Below are 26,404 nucleotides of genomic sequence, written 5' to 3' on the forward strand. Positions count from 1 at the left end.
TCCTCATGTCCCGTCTTACCTCATGGGTCAGGACGTTGACTCTCTGCTGCAGGTTGCCATTTTCTGAGTGCAGCAGCGCCGTCTCTTTGCTCTCAAAGGAGCAGTAGGAGTTGGTGTTGTCCCCGAACTCGCTGATCATCGGGAACTGCAGCCAAAAAAGAAGCAAACGGCATTAAAAAATTAGACATGGCAATAAGGAAAAGTTGTCGAGAAAGTTTAGAGAACAAGAAAAAGAGTGAATAAACACTTTTTCTTATTTATAATTGTGTTTGTCTGTTTGCTCGTGCAGATTTTTGTGCGGCTGTATTGTGAAGGTTTTTTTTGATGATTTCACTCTGAGATCATTAAAGATGCATCTCACATCAACCTCAGCTTCTGTTTGGCCCAGATATCACTCTGTGTGTTTTTTACTAAAGTTCCCCCCCCCCCCCCTCATGAACTAGATTTTATTTCTCTCCTAAACTAATCTGTGAGTTTGCTTGGCAAGTCTCTGTGATTGTACTTTCTAATTTCAGCCCCCACATTGAAATGTGATGAGACTGTTTGTCCATCAATCTGTAACTTTGTTTGTCCATCTGTCCGTCACACTGCTTCACAAAAACCCCGGCCAATGACAAATACTCGGCTGTTCTTTTTTGTGTTTTTTTTTTTTTTTTAAGCTAAATAAGAAATCTGAGACACTCGTTTTCTCAAACTGAGTGCAACATTTCAACACTCGACCCAGGCCTTGTCGAACTAGCCAATATGGTTTACTTTTCTTTTTTTAAACAGTTGGGAAAAAAGCTTTAAAAATATCATAAGGACATTATATATTTTATATAAGGACACGCCCCTGATTAGGAGCATGCATAAAACATATTTTTTGTGCAAAAAGAAGACGACAAAAAATTACTCCCCAAAAGATTTAAATTTCTATTTACGACAATCCCTGTGACGTCTAAAATCGTAGTAATACTTGTTGGGCAGTCTGAGAGAAGATATTAAAATGAGTTTTCATGAGAAGAAAAAGGAACAAAAAACTTTGACTTCAAACTGTAGAACCTTGTTTTTGAGGACTGATACGGTATCACAAACAGAATATACGGATTATCAAGTGTAAAAAAATATTTCTGGACGCCAAACTTACAAATAAGAGATTTGCATCTAATTGCCCGACGTCTATTCTTCAATCATGAGAAAACAGTCACAGTTGTGTAAAATAAAAAGCATTAACAGAGCTGAACCATGCAACAGCACGATGTGAAAACACTTAAAACGTTCAGAAATACTTTCTTTATTTGCAGAGAGGATCGTGCAGATAATGCCGGTTGTTTAATAAATATTCTGCATGTTTTGTCTTTATGAGCTCTGCGGCTTTTACGGGTTGTTTTGTGGTAAACAATTTGTGGCGTTCTAGTGTTAAAGTGATGGTTGGAAGCAGCATCCTGCGATAGAAAAACAACCAAGACAAGTTATATAAGCGCGTGTGGTTTAACCTAAATGAACACATTTACATTTAGAGTGCCTCTCGTCAGCGGCGAGGGTTTTTTTTCATTTTCTGTTTGAAGTCATTGCAGCTGATGCAATGTCTATTTGAGGAGCAAACAACCCTTTTCCATTTAGCAGAACACCTCCCTCTCTGCTCAGTTTAACAGTAAATGTTCTCAACATGGGTGAGCCCTCCGGGGGGCCCATGAGAAATTCTCACTCCGCAGAGCATCGGGAACTCTAAACTGGAGAACAACCTCACTTCAACTCATGTTCAAAAGCAGCAGCCAGCGCTTCCATCTGCATCATTACAGCAGCTGTACTCGGGCGTCTTGTTTCTGGAGAGAAAAGCCTGCGGCAACACTAACAACTCTGCTACAAAAAGATTTAATAACCAGAGAAAATAATAATAATCCAGACTTTAGAAATCTGGCAGAAGGTCTCTCCACGTGGGGATTTCAGGAGTCAATATTGATTCATTTACATTCTCTATTTACAGACGCACAGGTGTGACAATCCAAACCCCAAACAGCCAACATCCCCACCTGCTCTCTGGAAAAATCAACACCTGTCTCTGTGGGATTAGCTCCTGAACAAACTACCGCATGCAAACAGTCGACAGCGATGTGGCAGCCTGTAGCTTCCAGTTACAGCTGCTCAGCTGCTAGAAGGATTCCTGCACTGACGCAGACTTTTTAAGACTGAAAGTGAAGTTGTTAACATCAGTTGCAGAGCACCTCACAGTTGCAGCACAATTCTCTGCACTTTGGTGTTTTGGCTGTACACAGAGGCTGTAGTCAGCATTCAATGCCAGGAGTTGGCGGTGTGACTTTGTGCAGCCCTTACAGGGTCGAGCTGCATGTCCATCCATCCATTATCTTTACCGCTTTTCCCTTCGGCTGTCATTGGGCGAGAGGCGGGGTTACACCCTGGATTGATCGGCAGTCAATCACAAGCTGACATAAAGAGACAGACAACCAAACACTCTCACCCCTACAGGTAATTTAGACTCAGCAGTTAACCTAACGAGCGAGTCTTTGGACTGTGGGAGGAAGCCGCATTTTTCAAAGTTTACTTTTTTCATTAATCAATCCCAGGCGTAGTTGATTTGACTGACAGGTAAACACGTTGTAGATGTGTGCCAGCTTAAAGTCTTTCTATGTGATTTTTCACACTTAACTGTAATAGAAATCAAGTATCTCCTCTGAAAATAACTCTGTGAGTCATGACTGTCTACAATGGGTGTAACACCCGAGTCCCACTGTCTGTGATGTTTTCAGAGTTTTCAGAGTCCTATCTTCACTTTGTTTACATCGCCCGGACGGCCGGCTGACTCCTCCCCTCGTGTATAAAAGTTGTTTAATTGAGGGACTAGAGAAAAGAAGAATAACATACTGTACTCACTGCTTAACTGTGTTTCTAGATCACGCTCATTTCATGCTGAAATGAATCAAAACATCACATATAAAGCCTTTAAGACCCACCTTAGCTCCACCTCTTTGCCTGCGTTTAGGTCGATGGAAAGATGGTTGGAGACATTTCCAACATGGCAAATGCAATTGTTTGGCTTCAAAATGCCTCATCAGAAACCAATGGATGATGTCAGTGAGACAACGTCCATGTTTGATACAATCTGTGGTGCCTCTACAACACTCTTTGGATGACTTAGCTTGACACGTCTCTGACTGAAGCTCACTAGCTGAGTGAAAATGCAAATCCTGTCAAACAATGCAGTGAAAGGACGGTGATTTGACTTGGAAACACCAAGAAGGTGAAGCTGGAAAATGCTTTAATATGTTGTTGTCAGACTTGGTGCATGATGAGATTGGACTCACAAAATGTTAAGCTTGTGTAACCTTAGCTAGAGTGGCTTTTTTAACATTTGGCATATTTAATTTGTCCCATTTTTACTAAAAATCTTGAAATACTGTTGGAGCTCTACCGCTACTTTAAACATCCCACCTAATTATATGATTGAGATGCCAGAGTCAACATTTTGTGAAGCTTTAATCCAGACGCAAACACAGCAGAAGATTCAAAGCGTCAGCAGTTTCCCATCTAGACCAGAATGAAGCATCAGCTTGCATCTTTCTGGATTTGTCTTCCTCAGAGTTTCCAGTGCAGCCACCTCTTTGATAACTTTTGACGTCTCTCATCTCTCCGACCCAAACAAAGCGTCCTCGTGTACCCGACATCAAACCAGACATCTAAACAATGAGAGGAAAGTGTGGACATTTCTGCTTCCTCACCGTCTAATTCTTAGAATAACTAGAACACCCAAAAACTAATGATAGTAAAAAAAAAAAAAAAAAGTTTCTTTAATCCTTCTTTTGTTCTTAATTTCTGCAATTTATCTCTCTGCGGCTCTTTACATCATTATCTCCTTTTACTGGCTCATTTCTCCTCCCTGCTCGGAGCTTTTCTCAGAGTCCTTCCGCCCATTTAACTCCCTCTTTCCACTTAGTTTTTTGCTCGTTTTCTGTCCTCCCACGCTATTCCTTTACGCTCAATCCCCCAGTATATCTGCCTGTTGGCCCATGCTACTGCTAGGAGGGTGGATTTCTGCTTCACCTGTTTTCTTATCCAACCAAGAGCGGCCTGGCAGTGCGGAGATGTTTACGATATCGATGACTTCAAGCCAAGCAGCTGATAATCTGTTATTTATAATCGATCCTGAGGGATATTCTGAACACTGAACAAGGTTTTATTTTGGATCAATGAGGGAGTTTAAATAATTCTTAACATGTTGACTAAATATCTAAACTATCATGACCTGCTAATGCGACCGTATAAACTCTGAGCAGCTATTTGACATCAATGATTTTCATACAAAGTCGGTACTGTTTTCATTTCTTGCAGACTCTTATTTTGCAAGTATGGCTCCTCATCACCTGGGACACCCTGTGTTTGTTGACAAATCTACAAGCTCATAATTATCATACCAGGATGCAACTGCAATGCAGGAAAAAACCAAGACCGAGGACACGTCTTTTTGAAAACAGGAAATGTCTGTGACCTCGCCTCATTATCCCGTTACCACAGATTGGGATCCATGGTTACTTTAAAGGTTGAGTCAGATGTGTGTGCGTGTTGAATTTAAGTTTCAGTGAGGGGTTAGCTGAGGTGCTGCCTGGTCTGAAACTTAAACATGAGTTTAAACTATAGCAAGAGAGATTTCCCACTTCTGGAGTGTATTCCCCCGGCTGGTCCAGGATCAAAGCCCTCCACCGCTTTTCTTTCCTTTTATCTCTCTGTGTACAACCGCACAGCCTCGATAAAAATGGAAAACGCTATAAGGGTGAGTGGATTGCTCCTTTTCTAAAAGACGTGCAATAAATCAAAAAAACAAACTAGCCTCGGTGTTGGAGAACTTTTGTCTGGAACACCAACGAGGACAAAAACAAAGAAATCTGAATGTTTGACTCTTCAGACTCTGAAGTGCGAGACGGTTTCACCTTGATCTCATAGATCTTGAGCTTCCTCTTGATGCTGGTGTTCTCCCGCTCCAGGCAGGCCAGCCGCGTCTTGATGTCCTGATAGGCCGTGATGAGGGCAAAGTGCGAGGCCGAGTAGACGTCGTCGGCGGGCAGCGTGGAGGAGTGCCACGCCACGCTGCCGCAGCCATCCTCCTTCAGGCCGCCCGCGTCGCCGCCCCCTCCCAGCAGCCCCAGCTCCCCTCCGCCGAACAGAGACTGCATCACTCAGAGAGCATCAACCTGAAAGCAGACACAGAGACAGACAGAGATTTGCTCATTAATTATTAAATCCCCCAAATAGCTTCCATTCAATTAAGTGTACCATCCAAAATAAAATAACAGCGTTTCATAACTCGAGCAGAGGTCGACTGTCAGTGTTTTCTGCAGCAGAGCTAAAAACATCGAGCGAGCAGCGACTGGCAACAAAAACACAAGAAGAACAAAGCAGGATTCAGCTGAGAGCAGTCGGATTGCTGGCACACACCATGTAAAATATTCAAAAGCAAAGTGGGACCAGGAGGAGACTGAGGGACAGAAGTATTCCATGTGAAATTTAGAGATGACTCAGTGATTTTCTGCTTTTTTTCTTTCTCATCACTTTTCATGTTGTTACAATCCTTAGAGGTATGTTTTTGTTCTCGCTAGTTTAACCAAGTTGTCATGCTGTGTCTGTTGTTTCAAGATCTTAAAGGCTTTATATGTGATTTTTTGATCCAGCAGATGTCGCCCTTGAGCATCAGCATGAAACCAAAACAACTCGCATGCTAATGCTAGCGATCTTTATGATGCTCGTATCTTCACACTGCATGTAAATTTACCTGAAATGAGCGTGATCTAGAAACACAGTTAAGCAGTGAGTACAGTATGTTATTCTTCTTTTCTCTAGTCCCTCAATTAAACAACTTTTATACACGAGGGGAGGAGTCAGCCGGCCGTCCTGGCGATGTAAACAAACTGAAGATAGGACTCTGAAAGCATCACAGACAGTGGGACTCGGGTGTTACACCCATTGTAGACAGTCATGACTCACAGAGTTATTTTCAGAGGAGATACTTGATTTCTACATTTAAGTGTAAAAAATCACATATAAAGCCTTTAAAGGTCACATATGCAAAATACACTTTTACCACGTTTTGTTCTAACTCGAGTAAGTGTCCCTAGTCTGTCTACAATCAGTATTTGTCAGAGTGAAGAAGTGTAAGCACATCCAGTCACTGCAGAGATTCGATGTTGTTGACGCCAATAGCTGCGAAAAAAGTTTCAATGACTCGAGTTCACCATTAACCCGAGGCATTATGCTTCCTTTTCATGAATGTACAGAAAAAAAAGAATACCCAAGGAAAAGCAGAGAGGGGGGGAATGATAACTGGAGTCCTTGATAAAGTTTTAATATCAGAAAATAGACCGAGGTGACACAATAACACACAGTTGGAGCAAATATTACAGCTGTAAATTAATGCATTTTGCCTTTCTTCACTAAAATGTATGACATTAGTGGAGGTATTATTTGCTGTAAAAACTGCAGACTACCAAAGGAGATAGACTTTTCAAATTCATTTTCTATGGTAAAGATTGTTTCAGCTAGTTCAGACATAAACATGTAAATGTCCATATAAGGAAGTACAAGGAAATCTGAAGCTGCAGGTTTTGCACCTTCTAGTCTTCTGACTTATTTTACTCTGCAGGTCACACCTACACATTCACACCCTGATGGTAGAGGCTGCTCCATCAGAAGTAACTAATACCATTCATACACATTCGCACACCACCGACAAAGTAGCAGGAGCAACTTGGGGGTCTTGCCCAAGGACAGGGGATCAAACCCTCGTCCTTCTGGTTGAGAGACGACCGACTCTAACAACTGAGCCACAGTTGGTGATAAGCTCAACATACGATTCAGTGAAAAAAAAACTCTACTAGGGGAAAAATGGGGACTTAATAAAACCTTGTAAAGTTCTCCTAAAGGTGCCGTGTTATAAGGATATTGAGTTGAGGACCCTGGGAGCACATGCAGTCTAGCACGGCTGTACCAAAAAATATTTTAAAAACCAAGCCTTCTTCTGTCACAGGTTTTTTTTGTTGTTGTTGTTGTTATGTAGAGCACTTAGCTTTCAGTGTATTCTCAGATTTAGTGTCTCTCGGGGGCTCAGATGCTTCAGAGTTTCTTTGTGCTTTTTATAGGGGGCAAATCTATTCTGCACTTCAATCTGTGTGGGTTGGTATTTCTTCCTGTTGCATGTGAGCGGGGAAAAAAAAGAAACTTACGTCTGGTTTGGTATAGTGTGCAGCCAGTTTAAGAGGTTTTTTCAGTCCAATGTTTGAGTGTCTACTTCAAAGTGACACAAGAGTCTGTTCTGCTGTGTTGGAAGCTTGATCCAAAAGCAGGACTTGGTTGAAGATCTTGAAGATGTTTCACCTCTCCTTGAAAAGCGGAGCTTATCAGAAATGAAGAAGCCTTTTTGGAGGGAAGGTGAAACATCTTCAAGATCCTCAACCTTTTGGATCAAGCTTAAGATTTACTATAATCTGGAGACCCTACACAGGCAACCTGTTCTGCTGTGGACTGCACCAACCTGATGGATCTTTGTTGGTCAGTTAAATGTGTGTTTTGGTCAGTGGAAGGAGCGAGATGCAAATTCTGCAGCTCCACAAGTTAGCGCCCTTATGTGCATGACCTGGCTCTAAATGACGTGCAAGATGTCAGCGCCCATCAGGGGGGATATCTTGGCTTCTTTTTTGTCCAACAGGAGTCGATAAAGACATGCCCCCCCACCTCTCTTTATACAGCCAATGGATTACACCTGAAGTAACCTTGGTAAGTGAAAATCAGGAGCTTCAGGATGTGATGTTTTCATGTGCAAAAACAAAAACAGAATACTCAAAAATAACATCATTCTTACCAAGATAGTTGAGTGAATGTAAAATGTGCTTTTCTTCTTGCTGATGTTTTTTTAGCCTTTGCTAAATTCATTGCTTTCAACTCCACATCATCTTTGTTTAGTCTTGCCCTACAGGTGCATGAGTAACCACTGCATGTACGGTAGCTAACATCATAATAAGACTCTCATTTACATGCGAGTCTGCTTCCTGCCCCTCATTCCCTTTCACAGTATTTAAAAGAACCATGAGCTCTGACATCCCCGCGCTCTTTGAGTGACATGATGAATGAGCCGGGTGGTTAGCTGGCCCCGCTAGCTTCACATCCAGCCGGCTTTTAAGACTGCCTTCCCCTGGCCTGAAAAGCCTCCAGGCAGCGCTGTCAAAGCATGATAAATGGCACCTGTGATGTCACCGCCCCTCTTTTTTTATGCAGCCAGGGAAGGGGACATGTGCACAAAAGTCATACTAGACGAAGCCGGGAACGCTGAGAAAAGGCTTGATTTACGGGCGCTGAGGGAGTTACACAACAGCGAGTTTGATTTGATGTGTGCAGGAATGGATGCCTTTCTGACTCCTAGCGTTGCCTTGTGAGTCAGCGATTGCCTACTGAGCTATTTTCATCGGCTCCCTTCCTCCACGCTTGCCTTGTGTTTTTAAGAGAGAGGGGGATAAAGCCTCAGCCAATCTACCGCTCTTTTCCTTGCTGGTCTAAAAAGAATGATCCAAAAGCACTCCCACATGCACACAAACACTATCGGGCCACATGCTGCCAAAATAAAATACACAGAGGAACAGTCGCACGGAGAGAGAGAGAAAATGCACGTGTGGACAAAAATTGTCTCTTTGATCAACACACGCACAGACGGACCGTGCCAGTCACCTGCCAGCCGCCAGAAGATTTGTGTTTGCTCTGGGAAGATATTAACGTCCTGTGATGTGTGCAGAGCTGACATCCTGCTGTCGAGGACGGTGCAGTTTTCCCAGGCAAAACTCCCTCTGTCTCTCCAATATCAGTTCTGTAGTCACTCTGTGTTAAATATAAGCTACAGAGATTTAACACTGTGTTCATCATGTTAAAAAAAAACAGCTTCTGACAAGAGATCGAAGAATTAAAAAATAATAAAGAGACTGTTCTCATTAGAACAATGACAGCACCGGGGGGGTTCTCACATAACCAAGTGTAATTAAGTTTTTAAAAGAAATGTGAGAAAATGAAAGGGTTTGCTAGTTGGAACTTAGCCTTTAAAGTCTTTCTATGTGATTTTTTACACTTAAATATAATAGAAATTAAGTATCTCCTCTGAAAATAACTCTGTGAGTCATGACTGTCTACAATGGGTGTAACACCCGAGTCCCACTGTCTGTGATGTTTTCAGAGTTTTCAGAGTCCTATCTTCAGTTTGTTTACATCGCCCGGATGGCCGGCTGACTCCTCCCCTCGTGTATAAAAGTTGTTTAATTGAGGGACTAGAGAAAAGAAGAATAACATACTGTACTCACTGCTTAACTGTGTTTCTAGATCACGCTCATTTCAGGTAAATTTACATGCAGTGTGAAGATACCAGCATAATAAAGATCGCTAGCATTAGCATGCTAACACAACAATGCACCGCGAGTTGTTTTGGTTTCATGCTGGTGCTCAAGGGCGACATCTGCTGGATCAAAAAAATTGCATATAAAGCCTTTAACTGAACAGACTTTGCAGTGAGTTTAGCATCTTTGGGTTTTATTTTTGCAACATTTCCACCATTTTACCGTTTATGTTCACTCTTAGCCTCCTTAGCAACCTGTTGTCAGCCTCAGCAGGCTGCTGTTTTCTGCAGAAAGTGTTACAAACTCATTGTACTCTTCCTGGCAAACACTGAACAGCTACCAGCTAGCAGCTACCTAGTTAACACATCGTAGCATTTAGCAACAAACGAGTCAAACATTCCCCTCAGGAGTTATAGTGTCCACCTTTGAACAGAGCTAAAAGGAGGTGAATCAGATTTATAGAACACAAAACCACTCAAATTGGATGCTAATGAAGAGTAGCTCTGTGGCTGCTTGACATGTAAATTAGCTTCTGGTCGCTAACTACTTTGCTGTATCATCTTAGAGTGTGGTGATATGACAATGTTGCTTTTGCAGCTCTTTTATGCTGCTCACAAAATGGCCCATAAAAGCCCTGCAGGTTGAATTTTATGCTTTTCTGACAACAAGCAACTTTATTCAGTTATGAGAGAAATTAGCATCATCGCTAAAATGTTGTGACAAGGCACGCCACGGTTCAAAGCATCTTGTGCAAAGACTCAACACTAGTTTTAAACTCGAAGGCGGTGCTTCCCTGAGATTGAAGCTAAACTAATGTGTTCAAAATGTATCTAATAATTCCCTGTTGTACAAAGGAACGCTCTTTAATGAAGACCTTAATCATCGAACTATGTGGAGTCTTTTATTCATTTATTTTTTGAATTTATTGTTGAGGTTTTTCTGGCCTGCAAACTCAACTTTTATCAAACCTCACTTCCTGATAGGCTGCACAGTGGAGCAGTTGTTAGTGCTGTTGCCTTGCACTGAGAAGGTTCCTTCAAGGCCTTTCTGTGTCTGCATGTTCTCCCCGTGTATGCTTGGGTTCCCTTCAGGTTAATTTGTGACTCTGAATTGGCCATATGTGTTAACACTATACGGTAACCCCGCCTCTCGCCCAATGACGGCTGGGATCAGCTTCAGCCCCGCACAACCCCCAAACAAGAAAAAAACAGTATAGATAAAGGATGGTGATAAAATGATGTCACACTTCCCAAACAGATCCGAGTGACAGATTGACAAAATAAGCAGCTGATATCCATTTTCTTGAAAGTTGGAGGGGACCAAAACAGAGCTAAAATTAGAAAAACTTTTGGTATAATTGAAAGAAAACTGCAAGTATAAAAAAAAATATTTATCAGACACAAAGTTTGACAACTTTCAGCAACTGTTTGTTCCCATCAGCACGCAGACTAAATGTTTCAGGTGTGTTCACAGCTGGTTCCACCACCAAAACAGTGGACCCAAAACTCAGCTTTTAGCATGACAATGTTTTTTTTTCCCACGTTTATAACTTTCATGAGTCATTTTGTAAAGTACTGATAAACAGCCAGTTTTCTCTTTTATGTCTGCAGATTTTTGGACGATGTTCAAGACTCTCAGGTGGGTTTGAAATACCAAAAGGCTTCATCTGCACAGCTGAGCACTGCTCTGTTCTCACATTTGGGCTCAAAACGAAAAAAAAAAATAAAGGTCACCAACAAACAGCTGCTAAAATTATCATTTCAGACAGAGTTTTTTATTAGGATGGACACTTGTGATTTCAATGAGTGCAACTATTGTGTGAGAAAAAAAAAAAGCCACTGCAATCGGCATGTTGACACCTTCGTCTTATTTTCTTCCCATCTTTCTTTTGTGCATGTTCCTTTCCAAACATTGATTTGGATTTTGAGAAAATGGAATCGTTTTCTGTGAACGTTGTGTGTTTTGACATGTGCTGAACAAATACAAAAAATGAAATGAAATGTAATGCTGTTTGACTTCAAATGCAGAACGCCTCGGCCTGTTTGGGGGCATGATGTAGCCGATACAAGAGAAAGAGTAAATCCACCCCCCAACTGCGTTTTATTGGGTGTGTTAGTCCGACTTCAAGCCTTCAATTCATCTTTGACTAACACAATAAATCAACTTTTTAGACATGTTGTAATTGTTCCGACTGACCAGGTAGTAATGTAGTCCTGGTAAAACTCTTAGGAGGTTTTCAAACAAGCCAGTGCAGGTTAGTCTTGTTATGTTTCTTCTTGTTTTAATTCAAACTGCCTCAGCTTCACCTCGTACCGAGTGACCACATTACCATAAAAATCCTCTGGCCTCCTGATAATCCGTCCGCCTACGACCCGGCCAGAGGATATAATTATGCAAAGAGTGGAAATCTGATAAGATGTCCAAGTGGATAATTATGATTCAAAGTGAATCAGAGAAGTACCTGTTAATACCTGGGCTGAGATACAAACCACATTTAGGAGAATATATCCTCATCTCTGCTTTCTCACTGCTCACACATTCTCCATTTAAGTCAATACAGTGGCCAAATCTAGCCTCAGACTGGCTGGGAAAAAAAGGACAGTGACACAGGGAACATCCATTTTGTCCTCTCTCTCTCTCTCTCTCTCTCTCTCTCATTTAGCAGCAGAGAAATGAGGCATTTATCACACACACACTCACACAGCTCGGACTGAGCTTCTCCCTCTCTCCTGCTCTCTGCTCCTCGACCCAAAATATCCCTCAACACTCCCCCTTCCTCTCTCTCTCCCCCCCCTCCCTCCTTCCTCCTCCCAATCACACGCCATCCTCTCTATCTCCTGGATCTCGGGGCTCATTTGCAGCGGCTCTCAGGTCTAACGCTGCACCGCAACGAAACCAGCTCCCCTGCTTCATTAGAGCCATTACAACAAGAAGTCATACATAACCCACATGGCATACGTTGTTCCACTGAGACTTCCTCTCTCTCCTCTTCCTTTCCTTAATTTCTCTCCTGGGATTAGAAGGCCCCCCCCCCTCCCTTTTTGTCACCGTATATACAGCAGGGAAAAAAAAGGCCAATCACTGCTGCCGTCATCATCTGACCTGGAAAGTGTCGAGCCGTGAACTGAGCAGGTGACTCTCAGAGGATTTTGTGTTCATTACGTACAAAAGGTGGCATTTATGGATGTAGATCTCAGGTTTTAACAAGCGCCCTGACAACAACAATCCAACAAGGCGCGACTCGATGACATTTTCCTTCTTTTCACGGCTAAATTGAATGCTAACACGCTTTAAGTCATGGCGACAGAAACAGGAAGTTAAAGCTCCTGGATATGAAGACAGACTGAGATTAATACTGATACATCTTTATGACCTACAAAAGCAAAAGTACAGTGAGCAAGAGGAGGGATTATTTCTTCATGGTCTGGTCTGTGTCGGAGCAGACGATAAAGTGCATCTCCTTTACATTTCCCCATGCAGCGTAGATTCTCAGTGAGAGACACCTGTGACTGTTTGGCTGAGATTTATCATTAAAACAAAAAAACTACTGGTCATGTCAACGACAGGCAAAAAAGGTTCTTACAGAGGCTTTAAATTAAGAGGGCAACTTAAGCGGCTTCTCATAAGATACAACAACAACAAATTAAAGTTACTAAAAGTCAAAATAGTGCCAAATAAATGTCTCAGTCTTGTCACGACCCGGCTTTTAAGACCTGACAAAAACATGAGAAAGTACAGTTTTCAAACAAAGGGTGTAGGTTCATTACCCAACAAACAACCAACATAGTTCAGTTCAATATCTCTGATTATGGTGCGACGCCGAGGATGGATATAAACGAGTGAGACGTTTTCAGCCCGATCTTAAATAGCCTGCACCGGTGAGCGGAATCTGCAGGTTTTTCAGCCTGCTCGGTCCTGACCGGTGACGAGTCGGTCCTCACAAGTGTAATCGAGTTTGTGTCGATCTCAGACTCACACACACACACACACACGAGTCGTTTCATGCGGTGCGCAGACACTAGCGGACTGCCGGCCAGACATAAACACAACAAGCTAACAAGGTTTTGTAGACGTGGGGAGCCAATCAGCAGAGGAGAAAAAAGTTTGACATACAAGGAGGAGAAACATTTACAACATGAGACCTTAAATTCTACCTTTCAATGTGTTATCAGATATTTTAGTTTTTTAGTTGAAGTCCTCCTGCAGCAGTTAAAACTTGAGACAATGAAAAAACAAAGTAGTCAACACACCACACAGAAACGTAGCGTGCATGATAGCGTGTGGACATTAGCAGTTAGCACAGCGTCCTCACGGAGCAGCATGAACTGATGAATAATCTTCGTCTCTTTTAACCAAACTCGGGCATTGTCATCTTGTATAATACATTTAGCCGTATAACTGATGACATTAATGAGGATAGTCAGCCGTATAAATTATGCCACGGAGAGATAACCATTCAAGTGCAAAACACGTCCTTAAAAAAAAACCATCATTGATGCAGCCAGGGAGATAAAGGAGAAACTCGTCTCCCTTCATATGATTATTTTCCAGCACCGTACCACGTTTCCCCGCTCATACACCATTAATGAAAACCGAATGAGCATTTTAGCTCCATCCATAATGATTCTGCCTTTTAAATAAAGCCATTATAAAACATTGAAATAAAGCAGAACTGTGGGTGAATACCAGAAACATGACGTCAGCTGTATTTATTTATTTTCTGTTTTCAGTATTCTAATGGTTAATCATGGCTTTATATGTCTCAATGTTGGTGCTATATTGATTTTCTTGAAAAAATATCCACTTAAAGTCTTTCTATGTGATTTTTAGTGTATCAGTGTGTAGAAATCAAGTATATCCTCTGAAAATAACTCTGAGTCATGACTGTCTACAATGGGTGTAACACCCGAGTCCCACTGTCTGTGATGTTTTCAGAGTTTTCAGAGTCCTATCTTCACTTTGTTTACATCGCCGGGACGGCCGGCTGACTCCTCCCCTCGTGTATAAAAGTTGTTTAATTGAGGGACTAGAGAAAAGAAGAATAACATACTGTACTCACTGCTTAACTGTGTTTCTAGATCACGCTCATTTCAGGTAAATTTACATGCAGTGTGAAGATACCAGCATCATAAAGATCGCTAGCATTAGCATGCTAACACAACAATGCAGCGCGAGTTGTTTTGGTTTCATGCTGGTGCTCAAGGGCGACATCTGCTGGATCAAAAAGTTGCATATAAAGTCTTTAAAGAAATAGCATTCTTCGATTAAACTTTGTCTACGTCTTTAACTTTCCAAAACACAAAATTAAATATGATAACACTTTTTTTTAAAGTTTATTTTGGGCTTCTTTTTATGCCTTCATGCGGATATAGGACAGTGGATAGAGTCAGAAATCAGAGATAGAGAGAGGGGGGAATGGCATGCAGGAAAGGAGCCACAGGTCGGATTCCAACCCCTAACCGCCCGCTTGGAGAGCTACAGACTCTGTACATGTGATGCAGGCATTAACCACTACGCTGGTTACACTACTAACCCTGATAACAACACATTTAGCATGCACAGTACAATATGAGGAAACGATAATGTGCTCCCCGGGCTTCAAAGCTTCATACTAATCAAACATAAGGTGTTAACTTATTCTAAAATCAAAGCATAGAGCTCATCCTCTGAGCTGGAAAGTACCCAGCATGAACTGAAAAACACTTTAAAATGAATGTTGAGAATCTGGTGTCTATAGTGTATACATCTGGATAAATAACTTTAGCATCTTTTTGTCTGTCTTCAGGAGCTACGTTCAATCACTCAACTGGCAAAGAGGTGGAGTTGAGGCCGGCATTTAGATTTTAGCCTCCTGGCAAAAAAGCTTTTTTGGAGCCAGCCTCAAGTGGACACTCAAGGAACTGCAGGTTGTTGTACTTCTGCATTTGCTTGTTATTTCAACATCAGAAGTTGCACCCCTGCACAAAACTGACGCAACAGTGTTACCTAGATCGTCATATTTGAAGCGTTGAGCTGCAGACTTCGCTGCTTTTTGGAGTGAGAAAGTGTGACTTCATCCTTCCTCTGACTTCTCCTACTCTCTTTATTTCTTCCCTCCTCTTCTCTTTCTCTCTGTGTTACACAGTCCAGCTCTTCTCATTGCCTTCCCCGCGACCCCCACAGGCTGGACGTTTGGCACCTCTGACTCCCGACAGTGTGTCTGTAAATGGAGGGTCCGCACTCAGCTTCACTCTGCTCCACCATGTTTCACTCTGCGGCTGTCTTCTTTTACATCGAACAAGGCCAGAACTGGAGGCTGAAGACGCACACTGAGAACCAATTAACATGCCGGCAGGTGGGCTTTGATTGTGAGTCTGTCTGTGTGTGTGAATGAGTGCACATCAATGCGGCTGTCTGCAGACGTCTGGCAATGACAGTGTGTGTTTTGTGTCAGCACAAGGACAAAGGCGGTAGCAGTGCAGGCAGTGACTGTGCTGTGTGTGTGTGTGTGTGTGTGTGTGTGTGTATGTTTGCCAAAGACAGACAGGTAGGTATTGATGCACTAATCCAATGTACTGAAACTGTATCGACTCTGTGCTCTGACCTTATTAAATGGACCGGTTATCAGACAGACATGTCTAAGCCAGAGTCTCTCTAGAGCTCACAGTCATAAAACTTTAAACCACAAGGACACATACAATAAAAACATGCAGCAGTTATAGTTAAGCAGTGATAACTTTTTAAAGCCTCATGTTCCCTTGGAAACCGGGGCGTTACCAGAGTATTTCACTGGGGAGACAATAAATATGATTTTACTGTATGTGATCTCGCCCTCAAGGGGCTTGACAAAGTTTTCATCTGACAATTTTGGCTCATAGATGTGCCTAAACATGCACAGGACACTTGGAAAACACACTAAAGAGCATATAAAACCAGGAAAAGAAGAATATGGGACCTTTTATAAAGTTTCATTTGAAAACTCCAACTCCAGGACGCCCCATGTATGGCGGCTATGGTCCTCCAAGTGGGTGGCCCAGGTTCAAATCCAGCCTGTGGCTCCTTTCCCCCATGTCATTCCCCATACTCTCTCTCTCCCTGATTTCCAGCTCTATCCACTGTCCTGTCTCTCCATCAAAGGCACAAAAAAAAAGAAAAAGAAATCTTTAAAAAAAAGAAAACTCCAACTCCATCTGGGCAGATAATCGATAATCGGTTCCGAGCACCCTCGAGTCGGGATCGATCCTACGATTGTCGGAAAGGAAGAATCGGACCTCAAATGTTGAGATACTAAATTCACAAGAAGAGGACGGCCGTGCAACCCAACAAATCCCCAAACTCCTCACCTTTACTTATAAATCTATGCATCTATACACACACAGATATATTACAAACCTCATATCAACATGTATTCATAAGGGTGCGCGCAGCTCATATACAATATATATGAGATGGTGTGGGAGGGAGTATTGGATGTAAAAATAGAAGCCAAACAGCAGCTGGACAACAAACATACAGGATCTATTTTCATACTAGAGTCTTTACTGTATACATTAAAAACACTGATGGAAGTGTTGGAAACAGCCTTCAAATTAAAGTTGCTTAATCAAATATTTAAGAGCAGAGCTGCTGTTTATTGTTGATAGGTCAGGCCTTCATCTATACTGACTGAATCATTGTGAGACAAGAGACGTCAGGTTCTTTTAAACAAGCAGAAAAAGCAGGTCGACCGCCCATCTGAAGGTGATGATGGACAGTCGAGTCTGCTCGGGTTGGCGTTGTGGGTAAACACCTCTGATAGCTGTCAGACCCGGGGTCAAACGGTGAAAACAGCGTTTGTTTCGACTGACTGGAAGTAGCAGAAGGGGTGTCAGAGGACAAGATGCAGCGAGTGTTGGATCCTGATTCAAGAGTCACAGGAAAGAAAAGCTTATAAAAGGATGAAAGGTGATTTTATTCTGAGATGATATCGAATAAAAATGTTACTTTAACTCAAAAAACTCAAAAGACTTCATCTTAACGAGCTATCAAAATTCAAGATGGAGATCCCCCAACCTTCAGCGAGGTGATCTGGCACTACTACCACCCGACGACGTCCCCGACGCCACTACCATCACACTGTGTCGTCCCAACCACCGGCGTACGCCAACACCTCAACCATCACACTGTGTCGTCCCTCGACCACCGCCGGACACCGACGCCAACACCTCAACCATCACACTGTGTCATCCCTCGACCACCGCCGGACGCCGACGCCTCAACCATCACACTGTGTCGTCCCTCAACCACCGCCGGACGCCAACGCCTCAACCATCACACTGTGTCGTCCCTCAACCACCGCCGGACGCCAACGCCTCAACCATCACACTGTGTCGTCCCTCAACCACCGCCGGACGCCAACACCTCAACCATCACACTGTGTCGTCCCTCAACCACCGCCGGACGCCAACACCTCAACCATCACACTATCGTCCCTCGACCACCGCCGGACGCCAACACCTCAACCATCACACTGTGTCGTCCCTCAACCACCGCCGGACGCCAACACCTCAACCATCACACTGTGTCGTCCCTCAACCACCGCCGGACGCCAACACCTCAACCATCACACTGTGTCGTCCCTCAACCACCGCCGGACGCCAACACCTCAACCATCACACTATCGTCCCTCGACCACCGCCGGACGCCCGACGCCAACACCTCAACCATCACACTGTCGCCCCTCGACTACCACCTCAACCATCACACTGTGTCGTCCCAACCACCGCCCCACACGCCAACACCTCAACCATCACACTGTGTCGTCCCAACCACGCCCGACGCCAACACCTCAACCATCACACTGTGTCGTCCCTCAACCACCGCCAGACGCCCGATGCCAACACCTCAACCATCACACTGTGTCGTCCCAACCACCGCCCGACGCCAACACCTCAACCATCACACTGTGTCGTCCCTCAACCACCGCCGGACGCCCGATGCCAACACCTCAACCATCACAATGTCGCCCCTCGTCTACCGCTGGACGCCAACACCTCAACCATCACAATGTCGCCCCTCGTCTACCGCTGGACGCCAACACCTCAACCATCACAATGTCGCCCCTCGTCTACCGCTCGACGCCAACACCTCAACCATCACAATGTCGCCCCTCGTCTACCGCTCGACGCCAACACCTCAACCATCACAATGTCGTCCCTCGACCACCGCCCGACGCCAACACCTCAACCATCACAATGTCGTCCCTCGACCACCGCCCGGCGGTGAAAACATTGCATACTGCGTCTTTTAAGAAAAATAAAACAGGTCTTCGTCTTTCTTCCTTCTGCTGAGATTCTCAAAAAAAATCCCAGAAAAGGAGAGAAATGATCTCGCTGTCCTTAACGGTTAGCTAACTATATTTCTGTAGCCTGAAAATGAATCACTCTTGCACATGACTCACGCCTTTGAATGTTGCATTGGCACGACTCGACAACTGCTGGTTTTAACTGGCACCGTTTAAAAAAAATCCAGTTCAAGTGCCCACTTTCTTTCCTTTCACCACACAGATGATGTTTTTTTTTTTTAATGTCGTATAGTGGTAGAGGCTTTGAAATGGAGCCGTGGGCAAAATGAATGAAAAGAAAACAAGTGAAATCTCATGACTTTAAATTACTCTGAGTGGTGTTTGATTGAGAAACGATTTTTATACATTCAGTGACTTGGAAGACACTGTGTACTCTTAAAACATAAACACACACACACACACACACACACACTCGTTCAAATGCACGGATCTGTATGTGCACACAAGTAGAAAACAAAGCACTTATACAGCCTGTCAGTTCAGCAGAAAAACACCACCTCTAACAAATACTGTGCTGTGCCATGATTCATCACTCAGGGAATCAGCCGCGTAGGAAGGCAAGGCAGAGTGTGTGTGTGTGTGTGTGTGTGTGTGTGTGTGTGTGTGTGTGTGTGTGTGAGTAAGGCAGATGCCATTGGGAAGATTGATAGCAGGTTCAGGATGGAGACAATGAGCTGTGTTGCTTTATTTTTTTTTTTCTCTCTCCGATCGCCATTTTCTGTCTGCTCCATCTGTCTTTTTCTCTCTTCCTCCATAACTCCCCTCATCTCTCACAGCTGTAGCAAACCATCAATTCCCCCCCCCCACCCCACCCCGTACCACCACCCCCTTCCTCCACCTCCTCCTACCCCAGAACCCTGACAATCATCCATCTTAGTATTCAGCGGCAAAGTTCATCACAGCAACCCCTAAGCGGAGGGAAAAAAAAACCTCTCAAATCTTGACTGTGAATGAGAACTTTCCCCCAGTCAAGGCATTAATCTCCTCATTATTACTACGGCCAATCCGATACTTTGGATCCACAGCGCTCTGAAATGTGAGTCAAAGTCGATTTAGGCTGCAGCCCCCCGGAAGCGAAAAACGGAGAGGGAAGGCGAAGATAAGACTCACTCCTTTTTTTTTTTTTTTTTTTAATATCCATCGTTTGGAATTATCGGCCACCCTCCATTTAGCTTCTCCGTTAGCCTCTCTAATTAACCACGGCCGCACGCAGTCATGAACGCATCACACAGACACACACACAGACACACACACACACACACACACACTAACAGGCTGAAAGTGTTGGATGACTCATAAGCATTAGTGTGTTTCCCAGTGAAACAAAGCCCATTATTTGGACTCAGCTGTTGCACATCACATTAAGAAAAAAACGAGTGTGAGGCTTTCTCTCGGAGAACATTTAGTATTCGAGCAGGATCGAGGGAGGAGTAGCTGCTCGGGGCTCGGGGGATGTCGCTCAGAGGTAGGATGGGTCACCAGCTAATTTTAAAGATCACCAACTCCAGTCGGTCACATGTCACTGAATCCCAAATCGCTGTGTCACCTTTCACACATGCACTACACGCTTTACTGCTGCCTTAGTTGTCCGTTCTATGTAGTCTCCTTCTACGTTTGTATTCAGGCAATCTGGGAGCTCGTCAGCTTTTATCTCACAACGATGACGCCTCTGGGAGCAACGGTCAACTTTTTTATGGCTTCCTATGTCTACACTTAGCAATAAAAGACTTCCAGGCAAGACTTCCTTTTCTGTGCTTTGTCCATGTTTGGCCACTGCAACACTCGTCTGACAGACACTCGTCTATTTTGGTACGTTAGCTAACTTTAACCAATGTTAGCCAACGTTAGCCAATGTTAGCCAGTGTTAGCCAATGTTAGCCAATGTTAGCCAATGGTCAATCCACAACAAAGACATCTATACTACAAAACTATTGAATCTATTGATTGAAGTAAACATCTGTTTTTACAGCTTGACAGTCACATTTTTATTTTTAAAGTTTTCTCTAAAGATCGTGTTTTGCTTTTATCTGGTTTCTACGACTAATTATTGCCCAACTTTTAAGTTATAGAAGAAGTCCAACCCCACAAAGAGTTCAACAATGTAACCTTGTTAAGCTTTAACTTGCTTTTTCCATATCTTTAACTTTCCACATGGCCGCCACATTGATCTTGAAAATACCGCAGCATTAATTCAGAGCTGAATTATTCTGACGTCTCATCTCTCCTTCTGTGCGATGGGCTTCACTGTAAAGTGCAAAGCCAGGGTCCAAGCGTCTGTGTGATGTGTCTAATGGTTTATTTATGAGGGGTTTGTAAGGATTACGCACAGCTCAGTGTGGGTCTGATTTTGTGGTTTCGTTTTGTGATGCATTCTTTTGTTTTGTTTTGTGTGAGGGAGGCTCAGGTGGTGAGGAAGACTGCTTTGACTTCACAGCCTTGACGTGGAGGCATTACAAGTCACATCTCATCACATGGACACTTACACACACACAGGGAGACACACACACACACACACAGGCAGACACACACACACCTCTGTGAGCTTTCTGTGCGAGGTAAATTCATACATTAATGTCAGCCAGAGACCTTGACAGCTGCAGCAGCTCGAATCCTTCCAGCCTCACTGGCCCTGAATCGTTTCCCCGGCTCTCGCTCTCGTCTTGCTCCCCGAGCATCGAAAAGCTCGTGTGTTTCACAGAACATCACATCCTCTTCCAACGTGTCTGTTCTGCCGTCGTGCACGGACCAAAAGAGACACTGATGGTCACGTACACTACATTTAAAAAAAAAAGAATTTAAAGGGAAACACGGCGTGCTAAAGATGCATGAAAGAAGAGATTCTGTGTGTATTATATAAAAACACAGCTGTTACATAAGCAAACGCATAGATTGTGTTTTTGTATTTTTAGATTTCAATTTCAGCCAAATTTAAAGCCAATTACATGCCATCAAGTTGAAATCACTATTTACACAGAAAACGCACGAAATACAAGAATACATAAAAGCCGAGCCCACACACACATTCATCGTGAAACGCAAAGCCTGACATGCTTTCATGCAGACAAGGCTCATGCAAAGAGAGCTGGGGACTATCATTATACTTCTTTTTTTTTTCCATGTTTAAATTATATAACAAAGTACGACAGGACTGCGATGATTACTCTGCTCTGATTGGTCAGTTATTGAATTCTACAGTCTGCTATTACCGCGCGGCAGACTGTTGCTGAATGAAGTTATAGTCTGATGGAGAGCAGCGGTGCACAAACACAAGAGACGCTTTAAGACAGAGGAGTAAACACTAAGTGGAAGAGGAATGGCGAGAAAATGTTTTCATGGCAAGGACAGCATCGTTTTTGACTTGGCATGCTCATGACAGCGCATTTTTGAGAATTTAGCATATGGACGGAATTTTATTTTTTAAAAGGAGGAGGAGAGTTCAGACAGTAGAATCAATGGGACTACTTTTTTGTAGGTTCCAGGTCCTGAATCCTCCTTCATGTCAGGGTTCCTACTTTATCCTGTACTTAAAACCCTCTTTTCCGATAACAATAACCCAGATTAGGAGCAAAAAATGAGGATTAATTCTCAACCTGGCCTCTGTTATTGCAACTAATAATGATCTGTGAGAATCTGCTTATTAAAAATAAACATATATATTAAGGTGCATATATGGAACAATCTGCAGCTGCTGATTAATGAATGTTTCATCCTGCTGCTGCTGCGTGTTCGATGAGTCCAGAGACACAAGACGTGTGAGGGGAGAAGAAAGCTTGGTTTGGATCTAAAGGAATATATGATAAACATGAGCAGTGCATTGTGGGAGCTGAGCGTGTGTGCTGCCCATGATGCATGCATGAGTGTGATGTCGTCTAAACACTCGTTGGATGTACCTCCTCCCTGTGCATGTGTGCCTCCTTGTCAAGGTGTTAGTACATTACTCTAATGAAAGTCACCGTCCTTGGCAAAGGACACACACACACACACACACACACACACACACACACACACACACATTACACAACCCCTCCTCCCTCTGCTGCTGCTCTGTGATGCTCATCTTCTCACAGAGACGGTTTGAAATGAAAGGGAGAGTGTGCGTGTACATGTGTGTGTGTCTCAGCAATCAAAAGGCAGTTGTGAGGGGAGGGGGTGGGGAGGGAGTAAGGGGCAGAGGAAATGTACTCCAGCTACTCCATGGAAGTCTGCAGAGAAACAGGGAGCAGTGGTTTCATGGAAAAACTGAAGTAAACATAAATGTGGTCCAGGGGAGAATCTGACAGATCTGTAGACCTCTCACAGAAGGATTCATTCATTTTAAGAGTTCAGACGTTTCTCTTTTCTCCTTAAAGTCTTCATATGTGATGTTTCACACTTAAATATAATAGAAATCAAGTATATCCTCTGAAAATAACTCTGTGAGTCATGACTGTCTACAATGGGTGTAACACCCGAGTCCCACTGTCTGTGATGTTTTCAGAGTTTTCAGAGTCCTATCTTCACTTTGTTTACATCGCCAGGACGGCCGGCTGACTCCTCCCCTCGTGTATAAAAGTTGTTTAATTGAGGGACTAGAGAAAAGAAGAATAACATACTGTACTCACTGCTTAACTGTGTTTCTAGATCACGCTCATTTCAGGTAAATTTACATGCAGTGTGACGATACGAGCATAATAAAGATTGCTAGCATTAGCATGCTAACACAACAATGCAGCGTGAGTTGTTTTGGTTTAATGCTGGTGCTCAAGGGCGACATCTGCTGGATCAAAAAATCACATATAAAGCCTTTAAGAGAACAACATGTAAGAAATCTACTGAATTAAATCACAAAATGAGCTTACTATAGCATTAGAACGTAGCTTCTCCTGTCCTCCTAAGTTTAGATTCTGGTCCTGAGTGGTCTGGATTCGTTTGGACCAGAGAAAGGTAGGTAGTAGATAAACAACAACAACAACAAATCTGGATTTCAGGAAAATCAACACTCGATGGTAAAAGTAAAAAATGAACTGTAGCATGTTCAAAGACAATCTGATGTCGACAGACTTTGACAGTTTTGGGTCAGTGTGCCTGAATCAGATCAGTTTGTGCAGTCAGCTCTTTATTCTGCATTCCTGATGAGCAGCAGCTCAAATCATTTATTTTTTTTTTAAAAAGATGGAGAAATAACTGTTCTAAAAAAAGTACTTCCAACTGTAGAATGAGTTATTTTTTAGAGTGTGAGAAATAAAATCAACAAAAAGGTTATGGGGCGTTACATGGCTATGGTCCTCCAGGCAGGCGGCCCAGGTTTGAGTCCGACCTGTGGCTTCTTTCCCACTCGCTCTCTCTCTCGCTCCCCTATTTCTGACTCTATCAACTGTCCTCTCACTGCAATAAAAGCAGAAAAAGCCCCCCTAAAAAACTCTTTAAAAATGTAATCAAAAGAAAGATTTATTTGATCCCCAGGGAAATTCAAAGCCTCCAGTAGCAGCTTACAAAACACACGACATGAAACTTGTGTAAACATCTTACAACACACCACCTTCAGAGTGGGAATAGGATTCCTGACTTTATGGGGTTAACTGGGATGGGTGGGGGCGGGGTTTATTAGGATGTATTGGAGAAGGCAGGAATGGGGTTTTACAAAAGATGACCACAGTACGATCTCATCTCTATGTTCTTATCCTCTGTGTAAACCAATAAAGAGATTTTTTGGGGAAAAAACATCTTGCAACCCCCCAATGGGGGGGCAGGTGGCAATGCTCAATGTTGTGCTTTGCCTCTGGTCACTTCCTGTCAGCACCTGTGTGTCCAATCAGACTCAAAGCTGATCGTTTGCTCTTACTCACATTGTTCCCTTTTTTCTAGATCCTTGCTTGTGTTGTTCTTACTCTCTGAGGTACGTCGCTTTGGAGAAAAGCGTCTGCTAAGTGAATTGTAGAATTGTAGAAATTGGAATCGAAGTCAGGCTCAGAACATTCACATTGGTGAGGCTTTTGCAAAACTGGGAACATACTAAGCAAAGATGCTGAGTTTTACTGGGCACCTGAACCCACCACACAGACCACTACACGCTGAAATCTTAACGATGCTTTGGCCGTCCTGCAGGCTGGTCGGCACGTGTCAATCCCACCCCCTGCATGGATCTAACCCAGATGAATGAAGCAGTTTAGAATCTTAAAAGGGGCCTGTCTCTCTCACTTACACACACACACATGCATACACACATTCACACACACACATGCATACACACAGCGGCTAATGAAGGCGGTTTGCATGCAGCAGCAGTCCCCACACACACACACTCTGCTGCTTTAAAAAAAAAAGGAAAATCAGCAGCTCGGAGAGTGAGGGGAAAGGAGAGAGAAACAAAGGAATGACAAAAGAAGGAAAAGATTATTTTTATTGTTACCAAGCAACCTAGGGGCGGGGTTTAAGAATCCACTACAGTGGATGAAAAACACAGCTGACAGGCCAACAAACAGGAGCGATAAAGGAGGGATGCATGGACGCAGACTTGCAGATAAAGAGGTAGAAAAGCTGTGTTTTTTTAACCACTGATTATTACACACAGACACATGCAACAACAGCAGACCTGTCAGGGCATTGAACCCATATGTTCCACTTCACGTGTCTGTGCACACATCACACACACACACAGACCTGCACAGGGGAGCGTGCAGGCTCATCGTAATCTGAAGACACCGCTCCTTCTAACCTCTGCACACATGTAACACCTCTCTGTCTTTCATCCTCTGCAGGGAAAACAAAAGATGCAGAGGGCGGGTCTTTTGGATGTAACATCAACCGCACAACAAAAGACGGAGATGTTATGAGAGCAGCTTTTTTAACATGTGAGCTCTGGGGTTTGTTTTCTTTTGTCATGCAGGATGACAAAGCGCTGTGTGGTCGTTTCATCTGCGATCGTAAAAAAAGAACAAGGCAGGGATGTGAAATCTGGAAGGAATTCATAGTTTTTTTTAAAATGTGTTACATAAGAAGTGTTGTCTCAGCATGAGGGGAAACTAGAAGGGGAGAACACGGCGCTCCTGATTTATCGATATCGTCCAATTGATCTGTGACCTCATTGCCTCCGTCCCTTTGTGAACAGTTCAACCAGTTATTGGCTTTCAGCACCACGGACAGCAGCCCACACAATTACAACCCCACCACGGCTTTCCTGCAGGAAACACGATGTACTCGAGCACATGTTTAGACCCGGAGTAAACTCAATGACACTGTTTTAAAGAGGCAGAAAATACTATTAATGTGCTGTGGAGCAGCGGAGCATTTTCACACCTTACTTAATCTCTTTTTTATGATTATCACAAGGATGTTTTTCTGACGTTGGGCCAGTCTTGACCTGGACAAACATTCAACATATGTTTCCAAAAAACTCAACATTTTGGGACCATTTTTAAAATCAATATTTTCTCTCAAATTCATGGTTGTTTTTTTTGTTAAAAGCCACAAAATAGGCAGGTTGATGTAAAGCAGTAACCTCCGGTGTTATAAAATGAAGCCAATGCTGAAATGTAAAATCCTTCAGTTTGTCGAGTGTCCACTTGAGGCTGGCTCCAAGTTAGTTCAATAGTTTGATTCTGACCTTTGTCCCTTTTCTGCATGTCCACCTCCTCCCTCGCCTCCCTCCTCTGAAATCCTGTTTCTCTTAAAGGTCACATATTATGCAAAATGCACTTCACCATGTTTTTCTAACACTAATATGTGTCTCTAGTCTGTCTACAAACCC

General features: G+C 43.3%; 1 protein-coding gene across 1 annotated transcript in view; it reads right to left on the reverse strand.

Moving 5' to 3' along the window:
• tbkbp1 (TBK1 binding protein 1) overlaps positions 1-26,404 on the reverse strand; it is a 74,005-nt gene that overhangs the window by 32,184 nt on the left and 15,417 nt on the right. The window contains exons 2-3 of the mRNA XM_065949693.1: positions 4,923-5,183; positions 20-145 (exon numbers count right to left, since the gene is read on the reverse strand). Coding sequence (XP_065805765.1) covers positions 20-145; positions 4,923-5,165 — 369 coding nt within the window. The 5' untranslated portion in view covers positions 5,166-5,183. The remainder of the gene's footprint in view (positions 1-19; positions 146-4,922; positions 5,184-26,404) is intronic.

The sequence above is a fragment of the Labrus bergylta genome, chromosome 21, assembly GCF_963930695.1.
Source record: "Labrus bergylta chromosome 21, fLabBer1.1, whole genome shotgun sequence".
Taxonomy (NCBI): domain Eukaryota; kingdom Metazoa; phylum Chordata; class Actinopteri; order Labriformes; family Labridae; genus Labrus; species Labrus bergylta.